Raw genomic sequence first — 16,923 nt, forward strand, 5'->3', positions numbered from 1 at the left:
AACAAATACATTGCGTGTTTGCTCAAAGTTTTGATCAGGCCGTATCTGTATATGAACACTGATCAGACAGACAGAGAGAAATACCTTAAATACAATAATACAAAAAAAAAAAAAAGTAATGAAATAGTATAGAGTTTAACATTTGAACAGGATGGCAGACCAATAAGATGATGAAAATCTCAAAAAGACAGTCTGCTGTAAAGAGATGCAGCAGAATATATGAAGTAAATGACCGCGTCGCAGCGTTTCAGGAACATGGTCAGGGAGGCAAATGCAAATGCTGTGAATATAGTTTCTCACTTCTTGACAAAAACTAGTGAAAATCACACAAGGAAAATTTTTAAAATGGCAAATAACCAACCAACGAACTTTAAATAGAACGTTAATACAGTTTTTCTCAATCGATTTGACAGTTTCTCTAAACTAGGATCACTGTTCTCAAAATAGTTAACTCAGTGATCTGAACACTTTGTAATTGTGCTAAACAGATTGTAAGTTTTCATTCATTTCACACATATTGCAAATCATGTGAACCATTTTCTCAAAACACTACGCTCAAAATTCTCAGATATTTTCATAGTTCGTTCGTCCAACCAAAACTTTAATATATCAGGAAAAAAACAATCACAGCTATTTTTATTAGCTTTACACAAATCACAAAGATTAATGTACCATTTGTCCAAATAAAACAAACAAAACTCTGAAATTTGTCAATTTATCAAATGCACATGGTATGTTTTCAATTAGTCCCAAACTGGTATCTGCTTGATTAATAATACACACAACACAGGAAATGCAGTTTTCCCAAATGTTTACGCATTTATCACAATTGCATTATGTAACTGTCAGGAGTATGCCTTGTTTCATTATTATTTCATGTCGTGACCTAGTTTCTAGTCTGTGCCAGTTTAATTTAGTTCACCTGTTGCTCGTTATATTAGCTTATTAGTTCCTTGTTTGGTCTTGTGTACATATACTCCCTGTTTAGTTCAGTTCTTTGTCCTGTTTTGTCTATGTAAAGTAGTTGTTTTCTAAGTTTTCCCTGCCTGTTTCCTGAGTGTTTGGATTAAAAGACAGATTTCCTGGAATTATCCTTTGTCGTGCGTTTTATTGATACAGCCACCCGTGACAGTTATAGAGAAAATTTAAAGGGAAAGTATACATAGAACAAGAAAATATGCAAGAGAATGGGAAGATAAAGAGGTGTAAGCGTAAAGGTGGTGGTGTGGGTATAGAGGAAGGGGTGTAATGAGAAGAAAAGGAAAAGTGGAACATATAGAAGGAGATCATATATGAGGAGAGAGGAGGGAGTAAAAAAGGAGGATAGGAGAAGAGCTGAGTATAGTGGAGGACATTGGCGTAGTAGAAAGAGCAAGAGGAGAAATTGTAAGAAGACATGGACATAGAGAACGGACAGCAGGGTGGGAGGAGAGGTGGATTTCAAATGAAATCAGAATTAACCCAATTTAGTGGTTCTTAATCCTGGACCTGGGGAGCCCTATCTGAGGTTATGGGGGCATTCCGGATTCAGCCCCCATAATTGTTTTTTTTTTTTTTTAAATAAGAAAGTTTTATTTATAAGAAATTCAAGGTAAAATACTTTTGTTTTGGCATAATGTTATGTTTGAATATACATATAAACAAATTTTATAAATATCTGTAGTTTTAAAGCTGTTGAGATAATTGAAAAACTTTTGCCTAGCAATTTATATATTCTCAAATGTCAGGGTGGCACAAATGCAAATATTTTATTATCAACTGACAAGGTAATAACGGTAAGCCTGATACTGTAATGCAACATCCAGAGGACCCCAATAGATCATTGTGGCAGAGTGAAAAGGTTTGTAGATATCTCTCAAATACTGATTAAAAACAGCTAATTTTAAGTATTGGTAGATATGTATTTACAAATATTTGGTTGTACCACCTGACAAAAAAAGTAAAAAATAATAAAAATAAAAAAATAAACACTTTGAAATGTTATGTAACAACTGAAACTTGTTTACAGATTGTTCATGACTCAAAAATATGCATTACATTGAAAAGATTTTTTAAAAAATACATTTTTGAAGCTTTATTTGCTCAGTGACCCATATAACAAAACCTTTTGGAAAAACATTACAATAAATGTGTATTTTTTTTTGGTGTATTTGTACATCAACAGCTGAAAGTGTTCTAAAATCATAAGAGAATACACTTGTTTTGACTAGAAACAAATGCAGTGCTTTACTTTGCAGTAAAGTTGAACTGTTTGGCTAAGGTAAGAGTGTGTTTAGATCACTGTGTTAACTGTTTTGAGAGCAGTTACATTACTTTGGAGAAAAGTGTCAAATCGATTGAGAAAAATATATATAATATTAACAATTGTTAACTGACATTTCAGTGGCAGCGTGCCATACTGTAGGACTTCAATGGAAAATAAAATGTAAAATTAAACGAATATAAAACGAATATAAAGCAAGTTATAAGCTAAAAAATAAGCACTCATTTCCTTTCATGGCTGCACAGGAAAGATTAACTACATAAGCTGAAAAAAGCTGACCAGTCTTTAATAAACGGATGCAAATACAATAGCAGATGATTCGTGCCATATTCTGCTAACATTATTAAAACTTTTCTTAAAATTGCAAAGACACTTCATTTCAGAAAACCGTCAACAGTTCAAGCAAAAATGTTTATGAGAAACGTTTTAAAATAGCGCACAAATTACTTATAAAAAATAATTCTCACCTGATCATCACAATCATCAAAGTTCAGCCTCTCTCTCTGCGCATGCGTGAGTGTGTGTGTTCCACTGGTGTCCAGACTAATGATGCTCTCACTGCAAGGTCTGACGTATTTCAGATCACTCTTTCTGGAGTCAGTGGTTCTGCAAACCTCATAATTGTACACGTGCTGTAAAGTTCCTGTTCCGCCTACGTCTGCGTAAAGAGGGGGATAATACGGAATAACCGGAAGATTCGCTCCAGATTTGTAAAACATGCGCTCGCGTCTCCATCTGTAGCATTTGACTGACAGTATGGCAATGATAGACACGATAAAGAGAAATGAAACCACAGCCAAGGCCAAGACCAGATAGAAAGTCAGGTTGTCGTTGTATTCCTTGTCGTGCGTAAAGTCGGTGAACTCCGAGAGCACTTCAGGGAAGCTGTCCGCCACCGCCACGTTAACATTGACTGTAGCTGATCGAGAGGGCTGCCCGTTGTCCTCCACTACAACAGTGAGTCTTTGTTTGACAGCATCTTTATCTGTGACTTGGCGTACAGTTCTTATTTCTCCATTCTGTAAGCCCACTTCAAACAGCGCCCTGTCTGTGGCTTTGTGCAGTTTATATGAGAGCCAGGCATTCTGACCAGAGTCCACATCAACAGCCACCACTTTAGTCACCAGATAACCCACATCTGCCGAACGAGGCACTATTTCAGCCACCACAGAAGCGGCTGACTGGACCGGATACAGAACCTGAGGCGCGTTGTCATTCTGGTCCTGAATGATTATTTTCACGCTCACGTTGCTGCTGAGAGGAGGAGAGCCTCCGTCCTGCGCTTTTACGCGGAACTGGAAATCTTTGATCTGCTCGTAATCGAAAGATCGCACTGCATGTATGACTCCACTATCAGCACTAACGGACACCAACGAGGAGACGGGCACTCCGTTAACCGACGAGTCCTCCAGAATGTAAGACACGCGGGCGTTCTGGTTAAAATCTGCGTCTCTGGCTCTGACTGTGAATATGGAAAGACCCGGTGTGTTGTTTTCTTGAACAGAGGCCTCATATGAGCTCTTCTCAAAGACGGGCGCGTTATCATTCACATCTGATATCTGTAAGGAGAGAGTGACGCTGCTGGAGAGAGAGGGCACGCCCTCATCAGAGCACGTCACACTGATGTTATACTCAGACTCTCGCTCTCGATCTAAATCACCATCTGTGACTAAACTGAAGAAATTATTATTTGTTGATTTTAGCGTAAAAGGGATATGATCGTTAATGGAGCACTGAACCTTACCATTCTCACCAGAATCCGAGTCTTGGACATTCAGCATAGTCACAACAGTGCCTGACTGTGAATTCTCCGAAAGAGTACTTGCTTTTGACATTATATTAATTACTGGTTTGTTGTCATTTACATCGATAATATCAACAATCACTTTGCATGTGTCAGAGTGGCGCCCGGGGTCTCTCGCTTGGACATCAATTTGATAATGCTTAACTCTTTCATAATCAGTGTCGCCAGATAACCTTAACACTCCCTCATTTCTGTCTATTTCAAAGTGATTAATATAACCACCAGAAGATTTCGCAATATGATACTCTATTTTACCATTTTGTCCCTGGTCAGCATCCGATGCTTTAACTGTAGTTAAAATTGTACCTTTTGGAGAGTTTTCTGCAATGCTGGTCTTATAAACAGGCAGAAAACAAACTGGAGCGTTATCATTTGCGTCCTCAACTGTGATTATAATCGGAATTGTTCCAGACATCTGTGGGTCTCCTCCGTCCACGGCAGTAAGTAAAAGCGAAATATGTTCCTGTTTTTCTCGATCTAGAGGTTTTTGCAGTATCATTTCAACATTTTTGGTGCCATCTGGCATATCCTGAGTCTTTAAGATAAAATGATCCGCGGGATGTAAGAAATAACTCTGTACGCCATTAAACCCAACGTCATCATCCACTGCTGTCTCTAAAACAAATTTAGCTCCTGTCAGAGATGATTCGCTTATATCAAATTTAATCTCTTTAGCTGCGAAAACGGGAGCGTTATCATTTACGTCTAAAATCTCAACTGTAACGCTATAAAACTCCATAGGATTTTCCAAGGTAATCTGTAAATGTAGCGCGCAAGGCGTTGTCTGTCCGCACAGCGCCTCTCGGTCTATTCTCTCTTTGATAAGGAGGACTCCTCTTTCTTTATTCAGCTCGATGTATTCAGCGCTGTCTGCTGTATAAATACGCGCTTTACCCGATTTCAGTCTCTTTAAATCTAAACCCAAATCCTGCGCTATGTTCCCGACTAAAGAGCCTTTCGCCATTTCTTCAGGAATGGAGTAACTGACCTGCCCGAGAGCTGAACTGAGAGAGAAAAACCAAATAAACAGCAGTACTTGCCGCGCCATTGTTCTGTCCGACATTTTGCAGAAGACCACGGGATGAAGAATAAAGATGAAAGCAAAGAAATCAGTTCAAAAATCTGGAAGAATCATGTATATGCCCAAAGTGAAAAGATCAAGAAAAGTATATAAATCCAAGAGAAGGATATTAAATACAGTTTCTCCGTGATTTTCCTTCTCTCTCCTCTTCAGACTGCGCTCTCAGCTTCTCTCTCTCTCTAATATTATGGAGATGATGGGGGTGGAACTGCAGCAGATCTGCTCTCTAAACTGACATTTTGACCAACAGCGGCACTATGAGTCCAGTCTGATGAACTACAGAAAATGTAAAATGAATAAACCTTTATCTCAGTGTCAGAGATATCTGAGAAAAGAAATTTGCTAAAAGATTTGAAGTATAAAACCGACAAATGTCCATATAATAACACATATCTATAAAATACTACGATTGTATGAATAAATAAATAATGATGGGGGAAAACAAACAAATACATTTCGTGTTTGCTCAAAGTTTTGATCAGGCCTTATCTGTATGTGAACTCTGATCAGACAGACAGGGAGGAATACCTTAAATACAAGAATAAAAAATACGAAACATCTACTCAGTAATTAAACATTGTATAGATTACTTTTGAACAAGAAGACGGATTAATAAGCTGTTGAAAATTTAATAAAGATGGTCTGCTGTAAAGAGATTCAGCAGTATGTAAGAGGTAAATGACCGCGTCACCGCGTTTCAGGACCATGGTCAGGGAAGCAAATGCAAACGCTGAATAGAGTTTCTCACTTCTTGACAAAAAATAAGTCATCCAAGGAAAAAATCAAATAAAACGGCAAATAACGAACTGTGCATACCACAGGTTAATGATGTTAAATAATTCCTGCTAAAATAATTTAAACATTTCTTAGAATTGCAGAAACACTTCATTTTAGAAAACCAGTCAGCGACCGTGTCAACAGTTAAAGCAAAAATGTTCAATGATGGGAAGCGTTTTAAAATATCACATGAATTAGTTATATAAAAAATTCTCACCTGATCATCACAATCGTCAAAGTTCAGTCTCTCCCTCTGCGCATGCGTGAGTGTGTGTGTTCCACTGGTGTCCAGACTAATGATGCTCTCACTGCAAGGTCTGACGTATTTCAGATCACTCTTTCTGGAGTCAGTGGTTCTGCAAACCTCATAATTGTACACGTGCTGTAAAGTTCCTGTGCCGCCTACGTCTGCGTAAAGAGGCGGATAATACGGAATAACCGGGAGATTCGCTCCAGATTTGTAAAACATGCGCTCGCGTCTCCATCTGTAGCATTTGACTGACAGTATGGCAATGATAGACACGATAAAGAGAAATGAAACCACAGCCAAGGCCAAGACCAGATAGAAAGTCAGGTTATCGTTGTATTCCTTGTCGTGCGTAAAGTCGGTGAACTCCGAGAGCACTTCAGGGAAGCTGTCCGCCACCGCCACGTTAACATTGACTGTAGCTGATCGAGAGGGCTGCCCGTTGTCCTCCACTACAACAGTGAGTCTTTGTTTGACAGCATCTTTATCTGTGACTTGGCGTACAGTTCTTATTTCTCCATTCTGTAAGCCCACTTCAAACAGCGCCCTGTCTGTGACTTTGTGCAGTTTATATGAGAGCCAGGCATTCTGACCAGAGTCCACATCAACAGCCACCACTTTAGTCACCAGATAACCCACATTTGCCGAACGAGGCACTATTTCAGCCACCACAGAAGCGGCTGACTGGACCGGATACAGAACCTGAGGCGCGTTGTCATTCTGGTCCTGAATGATTATTTTCACGCTCACGTTGCTGCTGAGAGGAGGAGAGCCTCCGTCCTGCGCTTTTACGCGGAACTGGAAATCTTTGATCTGCTCGTAATCGAAAGATCGCACTGCATGTATGACTCCACTATCAGCACTAACGGACACTAACGAGGAGACGGGCACTCCGTTAACCCACGAGTCCTCTAGAATGTAAGACACGCGGGCGTTCTGGTTAAAATCTGCGTCTCTGGCTCTGACTGTGAATATGGAAAGACCCGGTGTGTTGTTTTCTTGAACAGAGGCCTCATATGAGCTCTTCTCAAAGACGGGCGCGTTATCATTCACATCTGATATCTGTAAGGAGAGAGTGACGCTGCTGGAGAGAGAGGGCACGCCCTCATCAGAGCACGTCACACTGATGTTATACTCAGACTCTCGCTCTCGGTCTAAATCACCATCTGTGACTAAACTGAAGAAATTGGTATTGGTGGATTTCAGAGAAAATGGAATATTTTCATTAATAGAACACTGAACTTTCCCATTTTCCCCCGAATCAGGATCCTGAACATTTATCATTATAACCACCGTATCAGAAGGAGAATTTTCAGCTATTACGTTTGTTTTGGACATGATATTGATAACTGGCTTATTATCATTGATATCAACTACATCAACTATGATTTTACAGGAATCAGTCAAACCACCGTGATCACTTGCCTGAACGCGTATCTCGTAATTACGAGCTTTTTCAAAATCTATTATTCCGACCACCGTTACCTGCCCGTTATCTTCATTTATGTCAAATAACTGCTGAGCATCATCTTCCATGTTTGCAATGGAATACTCTATTTTACTATTTACACCCTCGTCTGCGTCAGTTGCGCTCACTGTTGACACAATAGTGTCTTTTGGCGCATTCTCGGTTACAGTCGCTTTATACACTGACTGCGAGAAAACAGGAGCATTGTCGTTTGCGTCTAAAACAGTAATGTGAATCTCTATACTGCCAGACAACTGAGGATCTCCTCCATCAACAGCTGTGAGCACTAATATTACATCATGCTGTTTTTCACGGTCTAGCGGCTTTTGCAGAACCATTTCGACATTTTTCCCATCTCCTGGTTGATTTTTAAATTTAAGATTAAAATTATCAGTTGGTTTTAGTGTATAGCTTTGAAGGCCGTTGATTCCCACATCGAGATCTATAGCAGGCTCTAACATAAATTTAGATCCCAAAATGGCTGATTCGCTGATTCTAAAAATAATCCTACTCTTTTTAAAACTGGGAGTATTGTCATTAATATCTACTATTTCAATGGTAACGCTAAAAAATTCCATTGGGTTTTCAAGAATAATCTGTAAATGCAGCGCGCAAGGCGTTGTCTGTCCGCACAGCGCCTCTCGGTCTATTCTCTCTTTGATAAGGAGGACTCCTCTTTCTTTATTCAGCTCGATGTATTCAGCGCTGTCTGCTGTATAAATACGCGCTTTACCCGATTTTAGTCTCTTTAAATCTAAACCCAAATCCTGCGCTATGTTCCCGACTAAAGAGCCTTTCGCCATTTCTTCAGGAATGGAGTAACTGACCTGCCCGAGAGCTGAACTGAGAGAGAGAAACCAAATAAACAGCAGTACTTGCCGCGCCATTGTTCTGTCCGACATTTTGCAGAAGACCACGGGATGAAGATTAAGGATAAAAGCAAAGAAATCAGTCCAGCAAACTGGAAGAAACCATGTACATCCAAAGTGAAAAGATAAAGAAAAGTATATAAATCCAAGAGAAGGATATTTAATACAGTTTCTCCGTGATTTTTCTTCTCTCTCCTCTTCAGACTGCGCTCTCAGCTTCTCTCTCTCTCTAATAATATGGAGATGATGGGGGTGGAACTGCAGCAGATCTGCTCTCTAAACTGACATATTGACCAACAGCGGCACTATGAGTCCAGTCTGATGAACTACAGAAAATGTAAAATTAACAAACCTTTATCCTCAATGTCAGACACGTCTAAGAAAGAAATGTACTAAAAGTTTTAAAGTATAAAACCAACAAATGTCCACAACAATACAAATATCTGTAAAATAAAATGATTATAAATTTGTTTAAATAATTAAGAAAACACTGAGCGATTAAGAATTGATTCAAGTTTCAATATTGTGATCAGAGACGCAGGCATAAATATCTAAAATACAACTATAGGCATAACAAATATCTAGATACGACTGAAATAGTGTAGTTTAACTTTAAAAACGAGGACAGAGAGATAACCAGATGAAAATCTCAAAAAGACGGTCTGCTGTAAAGAGATACAACAGAATACATGAGGTGATCGCGCCTCACTGCATTTCAGGACCATGGTCAGGGAAACTGACTAGAGTTTTTCCACTTCATGACAAAGACGAACAAAAGTCTTGCTGTTTTCGTACAAGCAAAAGCATGTGGCAGGTAGTGTGCTATATATTTGGACTTAAGAGTGAAAATAAAACTTAGATTAAAGATGCAAGGATATATATATAAAGCAACTGCCTCTTAACACATCCAAGGATAAATAAACAAATCCGTCATTTATTTTTCTTTTCTGTACAAAACGTGATGACATGAGTACATGTCGAATTACACAAGGCCTCTAACAATATAGAAGAATGATTTGAGCAATATAACTGCAGAAAATATAAAACTACAAAAGTTTACCAAAATTTACTATAATATATATTCAGTCAAACCAAAAATTATTCAGACATTTTTCATATTTTGATATATTGATATATTTTTACTAGTGGGTGCAGAACACTATAGTTCATTTATGTAAGTGAGGATAGCAAAATAAAGTAAACTGTGACATATTATACCCAAAAATTCTTCATACAGTGGACTACCAGTAAAATTGATAAAAAAAAAAAAATAAAAAAAAAGGAACTAAAAATTATTCAGACACTTTGACCTGACCATGTTTTGTTTAAGTGTTATCTGACATAATTAAGATTATTATTATATATATATATTTTTTTGACAGTTTAACTCTAAGATCTTGTCATATTTTATTACCATTTTTTAAACTAAACTATAGTGAATAAACTGTATTAACGAATGAAATGTTCAAGGTGTCTCAATAAATGTTGGTTTGACTGTATGTATATATATATATATATATATATATATATATATATATACAAACATAATGATTATTTTCAGAAAACTATTTAGCGACTGCATTAACAGATCAAGCAATAATTAAGCCATTAATTATGAGAAACAACGTTTTAAAATATCGCATCAATTAGTTACAAAAACTCATTCTCACCTGATCTTCACAATCATCAAAGTTCAGTCTCTCCCTCTGCGCATGCGTGAGTGTGTGTGTTCCGCTGGTGTCCAGACTAATGATGCTCTCACTGCAAGGTCTGACGTATTTCAGATCACTCTTTCTGGAGTCAGTGGTTCTGCAAACTTCATAATTGTACACGTGCTGTAAAGTTCCTGTGCCGCCTACGTCTGCGTAAAGAGGCGGATAATACGGAATAACTGGAAGATTCGCTTCAGATTTATAAAACATGCGCTCGCGTCTCCATCTGTAGCATTTGACTGACAGTATGGCAATGATAGACACGATAAAGAGAAATGAAACCACAGCCAAGGCCAAGACCAGATAGAAAGTCAGGTTGTCGTTGTATTCCTTGTCGTGCGTAAAGTCAGTGAACTCCGAGAGCACTTCAGGGAAGCTGTCCGCCACCGCCACGTTAACATTGACTGTAGCTGATCGAGAGGGCTGCCCGTTGTCCTCCACTACAACAGTGAGTCTTTGTTTGACAGCATCTTTATCTGTGACTTGGCGTACAGTTCTTATTTCTCCATTCTGTAAGCCCACTTCAAACAGCGCCCTGTCTGTGGCTTTGTGCAGTTTATATGAGAGCCAGGCATTCTGACCAGAGTCCACATCAACAGCCACCACTTTAGTCACCAGATAACCCACATCTGCCGAACGAGGCACTATTTCAGCCACCACAGAAGCGGCTGACTGGACCGGATACAGAACCTGAGGCGCGTTGTCATTCTGATCCTGAATGATTATTTTCACGCTCACGTTGCTGCTGAGAGGAGGAGAGCCTCCGTCCTGCGCTTTTACGCGGAACTGGAAATCTTTGATCTGCTCGTAATCGAAAGATCGCACTGCATGTATGACTCCACTATCAGCACTAACGGACACCAACGAGGAGACGGGCACTCCGTTAACCGACGAGTCCTCCAGAATGTAAGACACGCGGGCGTTCTGGTTAAAATCTGCGTCTCTGGCTCTGACTGTGAATATGGAAAGACCCGGTGTGTTGTTTTCTTGAACAGAGGCCTCATATGAGCTCTTCTCAAAGACGGGCGCGTTATCATTCACATCTGATATCTGTAAGGAGAGAGTGACGCTGCTGGAGAGAGAGGGCACGCCCTCATCAGAGCACGTCACACTGATGTTATACTCAGACTCTCGCTCTCGGTCTAAATCACCATCTGTGACTAAACTGAAGAAATTGGTATTGGTGGATTTCAGAGAAAATGGAATATTTTCATTAATAGAACACTGAATTTTCCCATTTTCTCCCGAATCAGGATCCTGAACATTTATTATTATAACCACCATTTCAGAAGGAGAATTTTCAGCTATTACGTTTGTTTTGGACATGATATTGATAACTGGCTTATTATCATTGATATCAATGACATCAACTATGATTTTACAGGAATCAGTCAGACCACCGTGATCACTTGCCTGAACGCGTATCTCGTAATTACGAGCTTTTTCAAAATCTATTTTTCCGACCACCGTTACCTGCCCGTTATCTTCATTTATGTCAAATATCTGACGCACATTGTCTTGCATGTTAGTAATGGAATACTCTATTTTACGATTTACACCCTCGTCTGCGTCAGTTGCGCTCACTGTTGACACAATAGTGTCTTTTGGTGCATTCTCGGTTACAGTCGCTTTATACACTGACTGCGAGAAAACAGGAGCATTGTCGTTTGCGTCTAAAACAGTAATGTGAATCTCTATACTGCCAGACAACTGAGGATCTCCTCCATCAACAGCTGTGAGCACTAATATTACATCATGCTGTTTTTCACGGTCTAGCGGCTTTTGCAGAACCATTTCGACATTTTTCCCATCTCCTGGTTGATTTTTAAATTTAAGTTTAAAATTATCAGTTGGTTTTAGTGTATAGCTTTGAAGGCCGTTGAATCCCACATCGAGATCTATAGCAGGCTCTAACGTAAATTTTGACTCTAAAATGGCTGATTCGCTGATCCTGAAATTAATTCTACCCTTTTCAAAACTGGGAGTATTGTCATTAATATCTACTATTTCAATTGTAACGCTAAAAAATTCTATAGGGTTTTCAAGAATAATCTGTAAATGCAGCGCGCAAGGCGTTGTCTGTCCGCACAGCGCCTCTCGGTCTATTCTCTCTTTGATAAGGAGGACTCCTCTTTCTTTATTCAGCTCGATGTATTCAGCGCTGTCTCCTGTATAAATACGCGCTTTACCCGATTTCAGTCTCTTTAAATCTAAACCCAAATCCTGCGCTATGTTCCCGACTAAAGAGCCTTTCGCCATTTCTTCAGGAATGGAGTAACTGACCTGCCCGAGAGCTGAACTGAGAGAGAGAAACCAAATAAACAGCAGTACTTGCCGCGCCATTGTTCTGTCCGACATTTTGCAGAAGACCACGGGATGAAGATTAAAGATGAAAGCAAAGAAATCAGTCCAGAAAACTGGAAGAAATCATGTATATCCAAAGTGAAAAGAACAAGAAAAGTATATACATCCAAGAGAAGGATATTAAATACAGTTTCTCCGTTTTTTTTTCTTCTCTCTCCTCTTCAGACTGCGCTCTCAGCTTCTCTCTCTCTAATATTATGGAGATGATGGGGGTGGAACTGCAGCAGATCTGCTCTCTAAACTGACATATTGACCAACAGCGGCACTATGAGTCCAGTCTGATGAACTACAGAAAATGTAAAATTAATAAACCTTTATCCCAGTGTCAGAGATATCTGAGAAAAACAATTTTTTAAACCAAGTTCTGAAGTATAAAACCAAAAAATGTCAATAACAGTAAATATCTATAACACAAAGATTGTATGAATTTGTTTTAATAAAGATAGAAGGGGAAAAAACAAACAAACACATTTCGTGTTTTGATGAGGCCACATCAGTATATGAACACTGATCAAGCCAGAAAGGAAGAAATACCTAAAATACAATTATACAAATAAGAAATATCTAATCATAAATGAAATAGTGTACAGTTCAACTTTTGAACAGGAGGACAGACCAAAAAGATGTTGAAAATATCAAAAATATAGTGTGCTGTAAAGAGATGCAGCAGAATACGTAATCGACCGCATCGATTCCGCACCATGGTCAGGGGAGCAAATGCATGAATAGAGTTTCTCACTTCTTGACAAAAACAAGTGAAAATCATGCAAGGAAAAAAATGTAAAATGGTAAATAACGAACTCTGAATGCTACGGGTTAATAAAGTTAACATTTTTAAACTGACATTTCCGTGGCAGCGTGCCATATACTGCAGGACTGTAAATGAAAATAAATAAAAACGGAATAAAAAGTAACTTCCACTTAACGTGTCAAAAAAAAAAAAAAAAAAAAAAAAAAAAAAAAAAGACATCATTCGGAAGCTGAAAAATAAGCAGATATTTTCTTTCATATGGGAAAAATGAACTACATAAACGCAACACGTTGAAAAACACCAGACCTCAAAAAAGAGACAAAAATATTTGAGTTACACAACTGCAGTAAATACTAAAGTAAAAAGCTGACCAGACTATAATAAACGGATAAAAATAAAACAGCAGATGATTCGTGTCATTTCTTGCTAAAGTTATTTAAACATTTCTTAAAATTGCGGAGACACTTCATTTCAGAAAACAAGTCAGAGACCGTGACAACAGTTCAAGCAAAGATGTTCAATCATGAGAAACGTTTTAAAATAGCGCATAAAAGAGTAATAAGAAATATAATTCTCACCTGATCATCACAACCATCAAAGTTCAGTCTCTCCCTCTGCGCATGCGTGAGTGTGTGTGTTCCACTGGTGTCCAGACTAATGATGCTCTCACTGCAAGGTCTGACGTATTTCAGATCACTCTTTCTGGAGTCAGTGGTTCTGCAAACCTCATAATTGTACACGTGCTGTAAAGTTCCTGTGCCGCCTACGTCTGCGTAAAGAGGCGGATAATACGGAATAACTGGAAGATTCCCTCCAGATTTGTAAAACGTGCGCTCGCGTCTCCATCTGTAGCATTTGACTGACAGTATGGCAATGATAGACACGATAAAGAGAAATGAAACCACAGCCAAGGCCAAGACCAGATAGAAAGTCAGGTTATCGTTGTATTCCTTGTCGTGCGTAAAGTCAGTGAACTCCGAGAGCACTTCAGGGAAGCTGTCCGCCACCGCCACGTTAACATTGACTGTAGCTGATCGAGAGGGCTGCCCGTTGTCCTCCACTACAACAGTGAGTCTTTGTTTGACAGCATCTTTATCTGTGACTTGGCGTACAGTTCTTATTTCTCCATTCTGTAAGCCCACTTCAAACAGCGCCCTGTCTGTGACTTTGTGCAGTTTATATGAGAGCCAGGCATTCTGACCAGAGTCCACATCAACAGCCACCACTTTAGTCACCAGATAACCCACATCTGCCGAACGAGGCACTATTTCAGCCACCACAGAAGCGGCTGACTGGACCGGATACAGAACCTGAGGCGCGTTGTCATTCTGGTCCTGAATGATTATTTTCACGCTCACGTTGCTGCTGAGAGGAGGAGAGCCTCCGTCCTGCGCTTTTACAACGAAACTAAGCTGTTTAATTTGCTCATAATCAAATGAACGAACTGCGTGTAACACACCATTCTCAGTGTTTATAGAGACGTACGAGGAAATCGGCGCTCCACCAATTTGAGTATCTTCTAAAAAATATGACACTCTGGCGTTTTGATTCCAATCTAAATCTCTCGCCGTCACACTACATATGGACAACCCTGCTGCGTTATTTTCAGGAAGGTGCGCTGAATAGCTACTTCGTTCAAAGAATGGCGCGTTGTCATTGATGTCAGAAACTTTAAGCCGTAGTGTCGTTGAGCTCGAGAGTGCAGGTGAACCAGAATCAGTCGCAGTTACTGTTATATTATATTCTGACTGAGTTTCACGGTCAAGAAAAGGCATCTGTGATTAAATTATAATAGTTTGAGAGCGATGATTTGATACTGAACGGGAGGTTTTTGTCAATAGAACACGTAATCTGCCCATTTCTTCCTGAGTCCGCGTCTTTCACATGAATTATAGCAACAGTAGTACTTGGGGGGGAATCTTCTGCTATAGTGCTCGAGAGAGACATCACGTTTATCGCAGGTGCATTATCATTTATGTCAGTTACATCAATTATAAGTTTACTAGTGCTCGTCAAACCCCCTTGGTCTTTGGCCTTAACTCTTATTTCAAACCGCCTTTCTTTTTCAAAATCAATATCACCTATAACAGTTATCTGACCTGTATCGCCGTCAATGTTAAAAATGTCTTTAAATTGTTCTTTTATATCAGAAAAGGAATAAAGTATTTGTCCGTTTGTGCCACTATCTGCATCTGTTGCATTTACAGTGATTAGGTAAGTACCTTTCTGTGCATTCTCCATCACAGATGCCCTATAAACTGTCTGATTAAACACAGGTGCATTGTCATTCACATCTAAAACAGTAACATCTATATTAACAGAGCCAGACCTCTGCGGGCTTCCGCCATCTACAGCGATCAGCTTCAGAGATAGATGAGGATGCTCCTCCCGGTCTAAGGCTTTATCAAGAACCATCTCAACGTATTTACTGCCGTCTGGGTTTGAGTTTTGTTTAAGAACAAAATAATCATTTCGTGTGAGAATATAATTTTGCAAAGAATTCAATTCCACGTCAGGGTCATACGCCCTTTCTAAAGCAAAACTCGAACCAAGAGCTGCCGATTCACTTATTTCAAAACTAATTTTATTCTTTTCAAACACCGGAGAATTATCATTAACATCAGTTATTTCGACCGTAACCTGGTGCAGCTCCATTGGGTTCTCTAGAATGATCTCGAAGCTGAAGCTGCACGGTGTGATGTCGCCGCATAGCTGTTCTCGGTCTATTCTCTCACTCACGACTAGAAATCCTTTGTCTGTTTTAAGCTCTGCGTATTGAGTGCTTTCTCCGGTCACGATACGCGCTCGACCCGCTCGAAGCCTTTTTAAATCTAGCCCCAGATCCTGTGCTACATTACCAATAAGCGAGCCTTTACTCATTTCTTCAGGGATGGAGTACCGGATTTGAGATATGGCAAAAGGAATGTAGCACGAGATGAAAAACAATACTTGCCACTGCGGTCGGAAGAAACCATGCCATCGAGCACATCCATTTCGATAAAAATCCTTAACAGCCATGCTGATTAGAAAGCAAGTTCACCATTAATATTTCCAGTATTCAGTGGAATAAAAGAACATTCCAAGGTAGGACTGCAAAAACCGTTTTGTATTCGTTTGGAAGAGAAAAGGAAATAGATAGTCACCCTCTCACCATCCCGAAACGAATGAAATAGAGGGAGACTGCTGCGTCACAGCGCGCACTGATTGGGTGGGGCCAAGGTTTACTGTTAGACAAGCATATTGCACACAAAGCATTTCATTGACCAACAGCGGCCCTTAGAGTCCAAAATAAGCATTAACAGAATGCACACATTTCAAAAGAACAGTTGGACGAAGAAAAAATATAATACATCTAAATCAACAGCAGCGCTGCTCACTGAGGAGTTGGTGAAATATATACAACCTCAGTACAGACAATTGAAGATAAATGAGTAAAATGTCACACAGTTTCTCCTAACATGAAATACAAGGAGAGATTAAATGTGCTGTGCAAGAAGTCTGCACTGAAAATGAATTCATACCGTTTTCACATTATCATATTACATTAATTGAGTGAATAATAAAAACAATAATAATCCCAGGAACTG

The 16,923-nt window shown here is 39.3% G+C and overlaps 1 protein-coding gene, 1 long non-coding RNA gene and 2 pseudogenes across 29 annotated transcripts in view; 1 reads left to right on the forward strand and 3 right to left on the reverse strand.

The window, feature by feature from the left end:
• The window catches only part of LOC127525756 (protocadherin gamma-A12-like), a 169,497-nt gene that overhangs the window by 71,455 nt on the left and 81,119 nt on the right, over window positions 1-16,923 (reverse strand). Inside the window, exons 1-2 of one of the 28 annotated variants that reach the window (XM_051918639.1) lie at window positions 6,875-8,623; window positions 2,731-3,462 (exon numbers count right to left, since the gene is read on the reverse strand). The exons of 21 other annotated variants lie outside the window; for them this stretch is intronic. In XM_051918639.1, coding sequence (XP_051774599.1) covers window positions 2,731-3,462; window positions 6,875-8,542 — 2,400 coding nt within the window. In that variant the 5' untranslated portion in view covers window positions 8,543-8,623. Of the gene's footprint in view, window positions 1-2,730; window positions 5,056-6,142; window positions 6,410-6,874; window positions 8,624-10,179; window positions 12,672-16,923 lie in introns of those variants that run through there. 6 more of the 28 variants (XM_051918637.1, XM_051918625.1, XM_051918640.1 and 3 more) reach the window with 6 other exon arrangements.
• LOC127525780 (uncharacterized) overlaps window positions 1-16,923 on the forward strand; it is a 38,080-nt gene that overhangs the window by 17,532 nt on the left and 3,625 nt on the right. The gene's annotated exons all lie outside the window — the stretch shown is intronic.
• Window positions 10,078-16,923, reverse strand: part of LOC127525765 (protocadherin beta-16-like) — a 71,905-nt pseudogene continuing 65,059 nt past the window's right edge.
• Window positions 13,935-16,870, reverse strand: LOC127525774 (protocadherin gamma-A11-like; annotated as a pseudogene).

Source organism: Ctenopharyngodon idella, chromosome 14 (assembly GCF_019924925.1).
Source record: "Ctenopharyngodon idella isolate HZGC_01 chromosome 14, HZGC01, whole genome shotgun sequence".
In the NCBI taxonomy this organism is placed as follows: Eukaryota; Metazoa; Chordata; class Actinopteri; order Cypriniformes; family Xenocyprididae; genus Ctenopharyngodon; species Ctenopharyngodon idella.